Below are 11,733 nucleotides of genomic sequence, written 5' to 3'. Positions count from 1 at the left end.
GTCTGGACGGATCCGACACACAAACAAACAAACAAAAAGGCCAATCTGACAGACAGGTAGAGGAGAGAGGAAGCTTTGAGAGGCGGCGGCGGCAGGCAGACAAACAGATGGACGAGGTTTCCATCAAAGGCAGTAAATTCGCCGCTAAATAGTTTGATTAATGAGGGTCAGATAAGAACATCAGAGGAAAACAGGAGTCGGGATGAAGTGAACCAAAGAGAATCTTCAATCCGCTCCTCAGACGATCGATTCGTCGCAGGAGAGGAAATCAGCATGTTATCAGTAAATGTTCCACAGAGCGACTCCACCGGCAGCCCCGTGGGCCTCAGCTGGTCCGGATCTACGAGTGGAGCTGCTGCTTACGGCATGAACCTGAACATAGTGTTTATGGACAAGATCCAGCGGAGCGGCCATGTTTGGTTCCAACACACCAAAACAACAACAAACATGAGTTCCTAACTTCAGGAAACACAGCAGTGGAAGTTTGTTATTCTACAGTATGTTGTGAATTTAACGCTGTTGTAGTGATGTTAGATGGACGACTGCTTAATCAAGACCAACCCAGCAGTCTTTCGGGGAACCTTCAGAAGTTCCTACCATGACGACAGTACCACTAAGAGGTTCTACCATGACGACGGTTCCACTAAGAGGTTCTACCATGACGACGGTACCACTAAGAGGTCCTACCATGACGACGGTACCACTAAGAGGTTCTACCATGATGACGGTACCACTAAGAGGTTCTACCAGGACGGGTCTTGCAGCTTGTTGTTGCTGTTTTCTCGATTCCTGCTGTTTTAGTTGCTCTTACATTAACTCAGCTGACGGTTTACGTCATCGTGGGGATGTCGAGGCTGCTTCTTCACTGTTGGTTCATGTTCCGACTGTGAGAACCCGTCCCTGTAGAACCTCCTTCGGGGGAGAAACGAGCACTAACTCCAGGGTAGACGTTTCTGATCAGCCAGTTGGTTAAACCATTTCAGACCGTCCTCTTGATCTTCTCGTCCAGCACTGGTCTGCTCTCGAACATCTACAACGTATGGTTCTCTATACACACCCCCATGGTTCTGTTGAGTCCAGTAACCACCATCTGGTCGTTGTTTCGACTCAGAGTTGCAGCCGACCTGTTGGATCCAATGGAAACAGAATTCAGCAACGGGTTCATCATGGAAAGTACCGATTAGCACCTCCAACTCCTCCACGACTTAATTCTACATTTTCTTAAAGGAGAACTTTTTAACATTGATCGTTTAATCGATTTTTGGTTGTGATGTGGAACCAATCAGACGCTGTTGGTAGGACAAAGAAAACTGAGAATCGGAAAACGGGTAAATATTGGATCTGGTAGTCGGTTGACGTCCAGTTGGAACATAAACGAAGGTTCAGGACACCGTAAGACGACCCACATGACAAGTTAAATAACATCTCAGTACTACTGAGGAATAAACCACAGAGACGTTAGATGTGGTTTGCAAATTTTAAACTTGACTTTTTGACCATCAGTTTGTTTGAAATGCAGAATTAAGTTGGCAGCTTGTGGCAGGTTGGACAGGTTTCTACGGGTAGTTTGCTCTTCCTGCTGCCATGAATAACGGATTAACCCTGGAAGGCTGTTGATTTAATGCCTTTCTGCTTCTGAAAGCAACACCAGCGACTGGTGGACCGACGGGGTTTTGGTCGGATGAGATCACGTCGACCAACTTATCGATGATCAAAGTGAAACAGCGACGAGCTACTGGACAGGTGCACTTTCTTGAGATAAAGCGTCTGATATTAATCACAATCAGTCGGTCAATCAGACTAAATGACTGCAAAGAGCTTCTGCTGCAACCCGCAATTACTGCTAATGACGCACAACACAGACACACAACACAGACACACAACACAGACGCACAACACAGACGCACACATGTTGCTGTTGGAGGCAGTAATGATATCTGATGGATGCTCTCCTCCGTCCTCCGCTGTCTGGCTTCTTCTTCTTATTTTGTTTTGTTTTGTTTGTCTTTGTGCTCAGCTGTGTGTGTTCAGATGTGTGTAGCGTGCACGTGGGTGTGCTATTGTGTGCTATTGTGTGCTATTGTGTGCTGTTGTGTGCGCGCCATTCAGATGTCAGCGCTATAAATAACCATCACGCTGTCTGTATCTCGGGATGGAGGCGTGCCATCAATTGTTCCTCTCGGCGTGAGGTCGCACTCTCGCCGGCTCCCGCTCGATTGGCCGAACGTTGTCGGTGTCGCGCTATTATCGGGGTGTTGTAGCGTTGTGATATGAGCAGGAGAAAAAGGGGAAGCAAACTGCAGCCACAGAAGCAGATTTTTTTTCCCGTCTCGTTGTTGTTTCCGGGCAGAGAGCGAGCAGCCGACGGAAAAACAAAAGAGCGTCGGCAGGAATGGATGAAGACGGAGGGGCGGACAGCGGCGGCAGAGAGGGAAGATCTGTTGAAATACCACACTGATTAGCCGGCGTTTCTGACATTTAAATGCCACGTTTACATAAAGAAATGTTTCCGAGGAATATTAATCACTCCGGTTAATTCTCCAGGAGATGTGAAATGGATCGGTGGTGTTGGTGAAGGCAGAGCCGGACCAACACAGAGGCAGAGAGTTAGTGGACGTACCGGAGATGTTGAGATGTTGGGTCACGTTACACTGAAAACAATCAACATGTCTTAATAGTTGTAAATGGGAACAACGATTTACTGCAGTTTCACAGCTTTTCCTTGTTGGGTTAAATAGCAGCTAGTAAATAAAATCACAGAAAGGAAGTCATAGTTTACATGTAAAATAATAATAATAATAAAAAAAGTCTAATATTGTATTGACTGTCCATTTTAAACACTCTGTATTTAATAAATAGCGACTCATACCATAAAATTACACAATTTTTACTGTATTTAAATAACAAAAATATATATATATATTTGTCATTAGTTGAAGGAATAATTATGTTTATTAAGGATTTTAAAAAAGGCAAAATATATATATTTTTTAATGTTTTTTTACAGATTGTCCTTTCTGTGTTAAATTTAAAAAATTTATATATTTAAAAAGTGGTCAAAACTGCAACTAATATTTTCATCAAATATCCTTTATTATTTTTTAAAATTATACTGTTTTTATATATTTAAATCTGTCAAAAACACGACTGTTCTGCACATATTTGCAGTAATTTGAAGGAAAAATTGGACAAATGAGAGATCCAGAAATGGTAAATCATTTTTAGATTTTACTTGTTTTGTTAAAGTAAAACCACACAAAAAATATTAAATTACATGTTGACTTTAAAAGAGAAAAAAATCTAAATACTCTTTAAATAACATTATTATCATTATAATATTATTATAATAATTATTATTATCATTATTATTATTATCAACACCTTAAAGTTCCTGTTAAAGTCAGAGTTAAGGTTTATAATGTAAAACGAGTTATTTAAAGTCAGTTAGTCCAGAAACTGTAAAAACTGAGAGAATCATCAGATTTTTAACTTTCCGACAGTCCTCGAACTAAAATATTCACCAAAAACAACCTGTTAGCACGAAAGGATTCTGTAAAAAAATAAAAATTTCTGCACTTGTCTCCGCAACCAAAAGCTACGATTACTTGGAACATCTTCCTACATCTGATGAGCAGATCAGAGCCTTTTTTTTCCTGAACGCTGATGTTTGTGTTAATGAGTAATCAGAGTCGGAGGCTCGTTTCATTCTAACTAAATGACGTTTCTAAGTTCTCTCTCCTTCTTCATTCTGTTTCCGTGGAGCTGCAGGACTTTATGTTGCCATGAAAAATGAGTCCACAGTGAAGAAAAATGGTTCCAGGAGCAAAACAGAACAGTTTAGAAAGTTTTACTATTTACCCAGAAGACCTTAGTCAGCGAAGTCTGGAAACAAAACGCCGTGACTCTGGAGTTAATTTTCATTTCCTTCCACGTCTGTTGTTTTCTCTGAGCTCTTATTTACTGATCAGTTCTTCCTACTTTGTGGTTTCTCTGCCTCCTCTGACCGAGCGTCTTCTTTTCATCCACCTTATTTTTTCACTTCACCATCTTTAAGCCGTCCTCGTGAGACGACAGCAGGTATCACAAGCCAACGGTCTCCATGGAAACTGCAGGATTTCGTGGTGTAAAATCTCCTTCGGTGCATTTTTTCTTAACTAAGAAAAGCTCTTAAGGGATGTTTTGCGACGCTCTCGAGTGAATCCCCGCGGCTGAGGTGAAACCGAGCCTTAAGTGGCCGACTGGAGGTGTTCTGTGAGACTGAAGCCTCGCTCAGCCATGTGTGGTAGAAAAACAACCATAATGAATGTCGTCTAAGGAAACCTCGTCATATTTACGCCGAACAGCCCGTCGAGTTAACACGTGAAATCGTGATGTCTTTATCTCGTCTGGTGGAATGAAGCAGGTACGGGTTCCGGTTTTAGATTCAAAAAATAGAAGCAAAAACAAAGAGGACAGTTTGTTGCAGAAATACGATTCGTCAATCCGTCTGTTCTGAGCACGTCGGACGCCGTTTGTTCAGGTGCCGCCGCTCGTTACAGCCGATCCGATGAGGAAACGGGTTTTTGCCTCCGAGCCAGCCGTCGCTCATCGTGCTTCCAAAGTGTGCAGCATGAAGACGAGTGGCCGCCACGTCGGCCCGCGGGCGCCGCTTTCATTAACGCGCCGCCGTCTTGATCCATCTCGCTTTGTTTCACATGCGCTTACACGGCGCCGCTAACTGGCTAAATCCGCCTCCATCTGCCGACGGAACCGGCAGCCAGATTCATACGAGCCGACATCACGGGCAGACGAAGCGAGAGCGAACGATCCCAGCGCGAGTCGTGACGAAACGCCGCGCCAGGAAAGAGTTTGCAAAAAACCCGTCCGCACACTTGGTTTGGTGTTTTGGTAAATGATGTTCTCGTGTAGCTGAAGGCGGGCCGAGTTTTTATCGGATTGTTTTGGACGGGCTGAGCATCGATTTAATGTGAAGCCTGCAGCTTGTTCGGTTTGTTGGTGCGGCTCAAAACAATGCAACATGAACCCGGCTGCTGAAAAGGACTCGGAGCTCTTCCACTGGAGCTTCTACAAGCTGCTGAAAATATCCACCGGGCAACTTTTCTAGTTATGTTTGTGAGAATCTTTGGAGCTTTTTCCTGGAAAGCAACAGCTGTTCTTATAAATGTTTATAATAAACAATTATTCAAAATTACACCTTTAATCAACGGGAAACTGTAAAACACAAAGAATTATTGGAGTTGAACTCGCACTGTCTGGAAATCTTTTTAGAATTCAACAATTTTTCAAATTTTTTTGGAGGAAAAATGTAAAAGAAGCCAAAAAAACGGCCAGAAACTGTTTAGAGTTCGACAGACAACAGGTGATTTTCCATCTGAGAAGTTCATTAAAGCTGAAATCATCTCATGGAGGCGGTCTGTGATTGGCTGTAGGTGTCTGTAGGTGTTTCTCGGTTCTTGTTTTGTCTGTAATTAAAGATCTGCTGCAGCTTGTAGCGCTAACACATCTCTAGGACTTTATCGGCTGCTCGTCCCTTCAGGACACCGACATCGATCCTGACAACCGCTGAACAGCATCGATCACCTGGTCGGTGGGCGGGATTGTCGAGGCAGCCGCCCTGCTAACGTCGCTCAGGAACCGTTTGAGGAACATGACAAAGAGTCTGCAGGATGTTCTGCTGAAACGAGCACATGGAGGTCCAACGTTCAACTTCCAGGCAGCTAGTTTTAATCAAACAGCTCAAAATAAGCATGTTTAGACTTCAAACTTTGACTTTTTATCCTGACAAACTAGAAATCTGAGCAGAGTAGTCGTTAGTTTTTCGGCGTTTCGAACATCTGCGGCGGCTGAATCCAGGTGTTTTCCTTCAGCCTTCACCTCTAAACGTGACCGAACGCCATCGCAGACCCCGACGTTAAGCCGCCGCGTCTCCATAATCTCGTCCACCGGCCTCCAAAGCCCCCCGTAAGATCAGAAGATTTGAAAGGTGCACCTCGGGGCTCGGCAGAAGCTTAACGCGACTCTCCTCATGAGTTCAGAGCGGCTCATGCAAACGCAGCATCTGTATGAGTGTCAGGTCGTTTTTTCCACTGCGAGCCTTAAGTGCACCGGCGGCCACCGTCCTGCAATGTTAATTCAAGAGACGACTTTGGCTCGGAGTTGTGCGCAGAACTCTGAGCGACTGAGGACATTACTGCTCCTCCAGATACGATTGAACAGCTGTGATGACAATGAGCGCGCCTGAATGGTGGAAATTGGATATTTAATGGAGAGATTTCCACCTATGATCGTCATTGTCTCTCGCCTTCCCTCCCACGCCTTCGCTCTGCCTCCTATCTCACATCCTTTCATCTTTTTTCCCCCCTCCTCGGCTCGCTCGCCTCCATCTTCCCCGCCGTCTTTCCTCTCTCTCCGAGCCCTAAGTAGCCACAAATGGTCCCTAATAGCCTCCAATGGAGATGAATTGATCGTCGTGTGAACCGAATCGATAGGAGATTGCTTTTGCTGTACACAGTGGGATACTGCGCAGGCAGGCGGCCTTAATTAAGTTAACAGTAAACCACGATTGCTTCGGAGTTTTATTAGCGGAATAAACTTTACGATGATTACAGAAACAGAAGAAAAAAAAAGAAATCTGTGCAGGAAAAAGGGGCATAAATTTCCTTGAATGTGCTCCTGGTTTGCTGCGATGCTGCTGTTTTGTCGTGACGCTCGCTGTGTGAAGTGTTTTCGGATATTTTCTCACTTCCTCTGCCTGTTTTTCTGCCGGCATCCTCCCTCCCTGCTGCTTCTCCTCCTCCTCCATCCATCTCATCCTACCCCCCGTCTGACCCGATCTCCTCCCCTTCATCCCTCTCTCCTTCCCCTCCCTCGCCGTCGCCTGTAATGGGATGAGCAGCAGAATTTGATCAGCAGTTTTTTAAAGGTCACAGAGCCGAGAGAAAACTCTGAGCCGGGGAGGAGGCGAGAAAGAGGGACGGAGCCGAGGACGCGACGAGGAAAAAGGAAAGGAGGGAAGGAAGGGAGGGAAATGAAGGAGGAGGCTGAGCTGTACGATTCCTACATCCTATAGCATGCTTGTTTAATTATAAGGTTGCAGAAAAAAGGACAACAAAGCCCCTTAAAGCGTTACAACACATCACGCAAAAGCACATTTGAACAAAAAATGCCCCCAAAAATGTGCAAAAACCACCATATTTGGCTGTAAATGGCAGGAGACCCAACATTGTTCCTTGTGGGACACCTTTGTGGATTTGAAAGCAAATACTGTACACTGTGTTAACTAGAAGTGTGCTAGCAAGGCTGTTTCATTATTAGATTGCAGAAAAAAAGGACAAAAAAGCACTACTGTCATGGAAAGTATGGCAACACACCATGCAAAAGTGCATTTGAACAAAAAAAATGCCCCCAAAAATGTGCAAAAACTGCCAGATATGGCCGTAAAGTAAATGGCAGTAGACCCAACATTGTTCCTTGTGGGACACCTTACGGGGTTTGATGGGGGGAATGAAGCAAATACTGTACACTGTGTTAATTACACGTGTGATAGCAAGGCTGTTTCATTATCAGACTGCAGGAAAAAGTCCAAAAAAAAAGCACTACTGTCCTTTAAAGCGTTGCGACACACTATACAAAAGCACATTTGAACAAAAATGCCCCCCAAAAATGTGCAAAAACGTCCAGATTTGGCCGTAAAGTAAACGGCAGGAGATCCAGCATTGTTCCTTGTGGGACACCTTTATGGGTTTAATAGGGAAAAAAACTCCTTTCCTGTTCCTAAAGCATTGTTGTTAACTATCAAATTGCAGGATAAAGGACAAAGAAGGCATTGCTGTCGATTACAACCTGCTCTATTTATTCAAGAAGTCATTAGAAGTTGACAGAACTCTGACAGATTGATGCAAACTGTTGTTCTTTTTGGTCCAAACATAATTTTAGGTTGTTTTTTTTTGGAGATTCGAGATGAAAGAGATCATTTTTATGAGCAATCTGCTGTCGTGACTCAAAATAATTGATGCAAACTGCTCATATATATATACTTGCTTTCGAGCCCAAACAGTATTTTTTGAGTGTGACAGAGGGAAAACCAAGCAGGAGGTCAGATGAGGTGATTTCCTTCAACAGATCTGAAAATGGATGAACACGTATTAAATATGTAGGAGAGGAAAGATGTTTGGAGAAAATGAAAAGCTGAGGATGAGGAAGGGGGAATCGTCTTCTTCTTTCCTCAGCAGCAGTCGGATCTTAATCACCTCCGTCGCATCTTCTTCATCTTCTTCTTCTTCTTCTTCTTCTTCTGCTGGAGATAAAAGAGGCTTTCACGGCTCGGCGTCGTATCGGTCACGCGGTGCAGATGTCTCGCTGTCTGGACCAATAATCGTCCTCTGATATCTTTCCGTCGTTCGTTATCGAACAGACCAAAAATATTTCCCAAACTCTCTGAAGACTCTCTCTCTGTGTTTTCTCCCCTTTCATCATCCTTCTGCAGCTAATCCGTTAACAGGGTTTTTCTTTTTTCTTCTCTCCGTCAATGCAGCTACAGAAAGTGTAGAAATAAAAGTCGTCTTTTTTTAAAGAAATCCTGCGTCGACCTCAGTGGGAGATCAATCTCAGCCTCTCTGCTCGCGTTTAAGTAATAATTCAAGGCGACCTCCGGTGCTTTAACTTCGCTTCGATGGATATAAAACTGTACAGTCGGGTGCAGAACAAGAGCAAGAGGTTAAATTTTAACCAACTCTCTAGCAGCGGAAATTCCTCATCGATCCGACGCGTTTCAGCTCAAAGAAGTTCATCGTTAGCGTGCAGACGAAACGTAAGCAGACAGGTGGAGGAAATTTTTATGTTTTTGCCGAGGATAGGAATGAATTTATCTGGTTTTATACATGAAAATAGGCAGCGATGGAGGAAAATGCAACCTGCAGTGTGGGACCTTTGTCTCCCCCTACAGGCAGTGAGAATAATTACACAAACACTGTTGATGTTTATTGGATGTTTTTCTTTTCAGACTCTCCTTGAAGTTGATTTTTTAAATCTCTTTTATGATAAAGTCTTTGCGTATCTTTTCCATGAGACCGGTGCATCGGACATAGCTAGGCAGATCTATGAGTTTTTAAATATATCATCTACTGCGCAAGATGTTTTTTGGGAGCATCACAAACTTTCTCCAGGATGTTTCCGATCCGCCAAAGAAGTTTTACTTAAATAAGTTCATGACCTTCCTGGGAAATAAGACGCACGTTTTGAGCTTTCAGCATCATAATCAATAAAATGAATAAAACACAACATTTTTCCGTATTCCACCGTTGGAGGACATGAATCGCCGCAGAAGTCTTTGTCATGATGCAAGCTAAACCCAATGTGTTTTATTGACATGATATCACTACTGAATAGGGAAAATATTCACAGCATGTCGTCTACACGTTTGATGAAAAGTCGTTCACGTTTCACCTCTAAAGCAGCAGAGGTTCCAGGTGATCTTTGGGAAAATCCTCAACGTTTGTGGGCGTTTTAAGGAAGGGCTGATGCTACACGTTGTTCACTACGATTTAAAACCAGAAACCAGATCAGCCTGTCTGAGCATAACGCAAAATACGATCATTTAACAGCTTCATGCTGCGTACAACTAATAAATACAGAGCGTTGTGCAAACTGTGAACTACAGTTTAGGTTTTACAGAGTCTGTATCAACGCTGCAAATGGAGTTTTTTTTATTTTTGGCATTTTTAAATCTTCACTCTGCAGTAAGAATTATAAAAAGTCTGTTTTCAGTGACTTTAAAGCTGAAATACGTTGAAAAAGATGCATTTTACAAAACACAAAGTCAACTGTTGTGTGTTTTCTTTATTCCTAATTCTTTATTGTTTAATAATGTTATTATTGTTTTGGTGTGGAGCAGGTCCTGAATACGTTTCACGTTGTGCTGTGTGTAACTGTGTTTGTGACAAATGAAGGTCTTCAATCTGAAACTCTTTAAAAAGACAGAAAACAAAAAGCTCAGCCAAAACTCTATTTACAACTAAAGCATCTCGGCCTTCTTGCTCGAGGACGGACGTCAGGATGAAGCTGATAGATGCTCCTCATTCAGACTCCGTGAAGCTAAACCATGCTAACGAACAGTAGGTGGACTCAGCGGCGCCGGATCCCCGAGGAGTCACTGCTACAGATCAGCAGAATCTGCGTATGGAGCTGCTGATCCGAAGTCAAACAGAACACGTACACGCTGTACTGGACGTGGAGTGAAGCTCCGCACAACACGTTCTGCGCCAAAACACTAAAGAGCAGCTCACAGGTCGGCGACCCGAACGAACGAAGAGAACCGGAGTTCAGCCAAAACAAATGTGGCCTCGATGAATGACACTCGGTCGCAAAATGGACGTAAGCCAAACTGGGTCCAGTTTAACGGCAAGAAACATGGATTCTAGCTGTAGTCTGACACCGCAAAGGTCGAAAATGTAGATTTATGCCACAAGAGAAATGAACTAGTGGCGCCTTATTGTCAAGAAACGCATGATTTCTCAAATATTTCCTCCATTAGTTTGATCCATAAAATGCAAAATAAAAAAACTCCCGATGATGCCTCCGAACATCGTGTTTCCTCTACAACCAAAATAAATTATATTTATTGTCACAGAGGAGAAAGAAACCAGAAAATATTCATATTTAAGAGGCTGCAATTAAACAAAGCTTGTTCAGAGTAAATATATGATTCAAAGAGTTAATCATGAGCGTAAACCTGAACTCTGACTGTAAGAGGAGTCGGGTTTTTCTCTTTTATATTCAACAAGTAAATGAATATTATTTCTGTGATTCATTAATTACTAACGAGTGTTATCGAGGCTTCTCTGTTACGTCCAGGAGCTCCAACTTTTTATTGTTTTACAGAATCTTGTTTGTTTTTGGTAAATATCTGAACGAGACGAGCAGAACGAAGTGATTTTTATAAAATCTGGTGGTTTTAAGCTTTGGTTTGGTGGATTTTTGCAGATGGAGCAACAAATCAGGGATAAATTCGAGGAGCGCTGCACATACATGGTGTCACTTTGGTCGACCTGCCTTTCCGTCCTAGCTGTGAGCTTTGGGGCTCATTCAGAGGGTTAATTGTGACTTTAGTGCAGAATTCTTCTCGCTAGCTGCTGTTTAAGCCGCTGCTCAGTGTGCAGGAGGATTCACAGCATCTTCATCAGCAGAGGAACAACCTGGACGTGGCCTCAGCAGCAGCTCAGAAACCAACATCTGCATCAAAGCCTCGGATCCCGGAGGAAGCGGCTCGACGCTCCACCTTCGCTTCACGCTCCATCTGGGGGGGAGCTGCAGAACCGGGACGTTGTGCAGCCGGAGAATGAAAAGATGCTCCCGGAGCAGATGGCGCCGGTTTAAATGTCGCTGCTATTAGCGCCGTTATTAGCTCAGGTGAGATCGATTTAAAAGAACGAGCCGTCACGAGTGACCCGGCGCTGCTGTTTGGGTGGATTCATCTGGGGGGCGGGGTGTGTGTTGGTGCGTCCCAGCTGGAGGAAAGGCTGTTTATATTATTGGCAATGAAAGAGGGGCCTCCAGGGGCCGCGGTAATGGGCTGGGAGGCCCCGGACCGCTGCTAGAACGGCCTCGGCACTATATAACCGTCAATGGGAGGACACAGTTTTACATAATACAATGAAGCACAAAGAGGCAGAGAGACGGAGCACAGAAAGGCACAAAGAGACACACACACACACACACACACACACACACACACAC

General features: G+C 43.8%; 1 protein-coding gene across 1 annotated transcript in view; it reads left to right on the top strand.

Moving 5' to 3' along the window:
- Positions 1–273: 273 nt before the first annotated feature.
- Positions 274–11,733, top strand: part of LOC103373586 (sodium/potassium transporting ATPase interacting 2) — a 64,189-nt gene continuing 52,729 nt past the window's right edge. The window contains exons 1-2 of the mRNA XM_008303502.1: positions 274–414; positions 535–755. Of these exons, the coding sequence (XP_008301724.1) occupies positions 274–414; positions 535–755 (362 nt within the window). The remainder of the gene's footprint in view (positions 415–534; positions 756–11,733) is intronic.

Source organism: Stegastes partitus, unplaced genomic scaffold, assembly GCF_000690725.1.
Source record: "Stegastes partitus isolate 25-593 unplaced genomic scaffold, Stegastes_partitus-1.0.2 Scaffold2020, whole genome shotgun sequence".
NCBI classification, from domain to species: domain Eukaryota; kingdom Metazoa; phylum Chordata; class Actinopteri; family Pomacentridae; genus Stegastes; species Stegastes partitus.
This window is presented reverse-complemented; position numbering and strand designations above follow the sequence as displayed.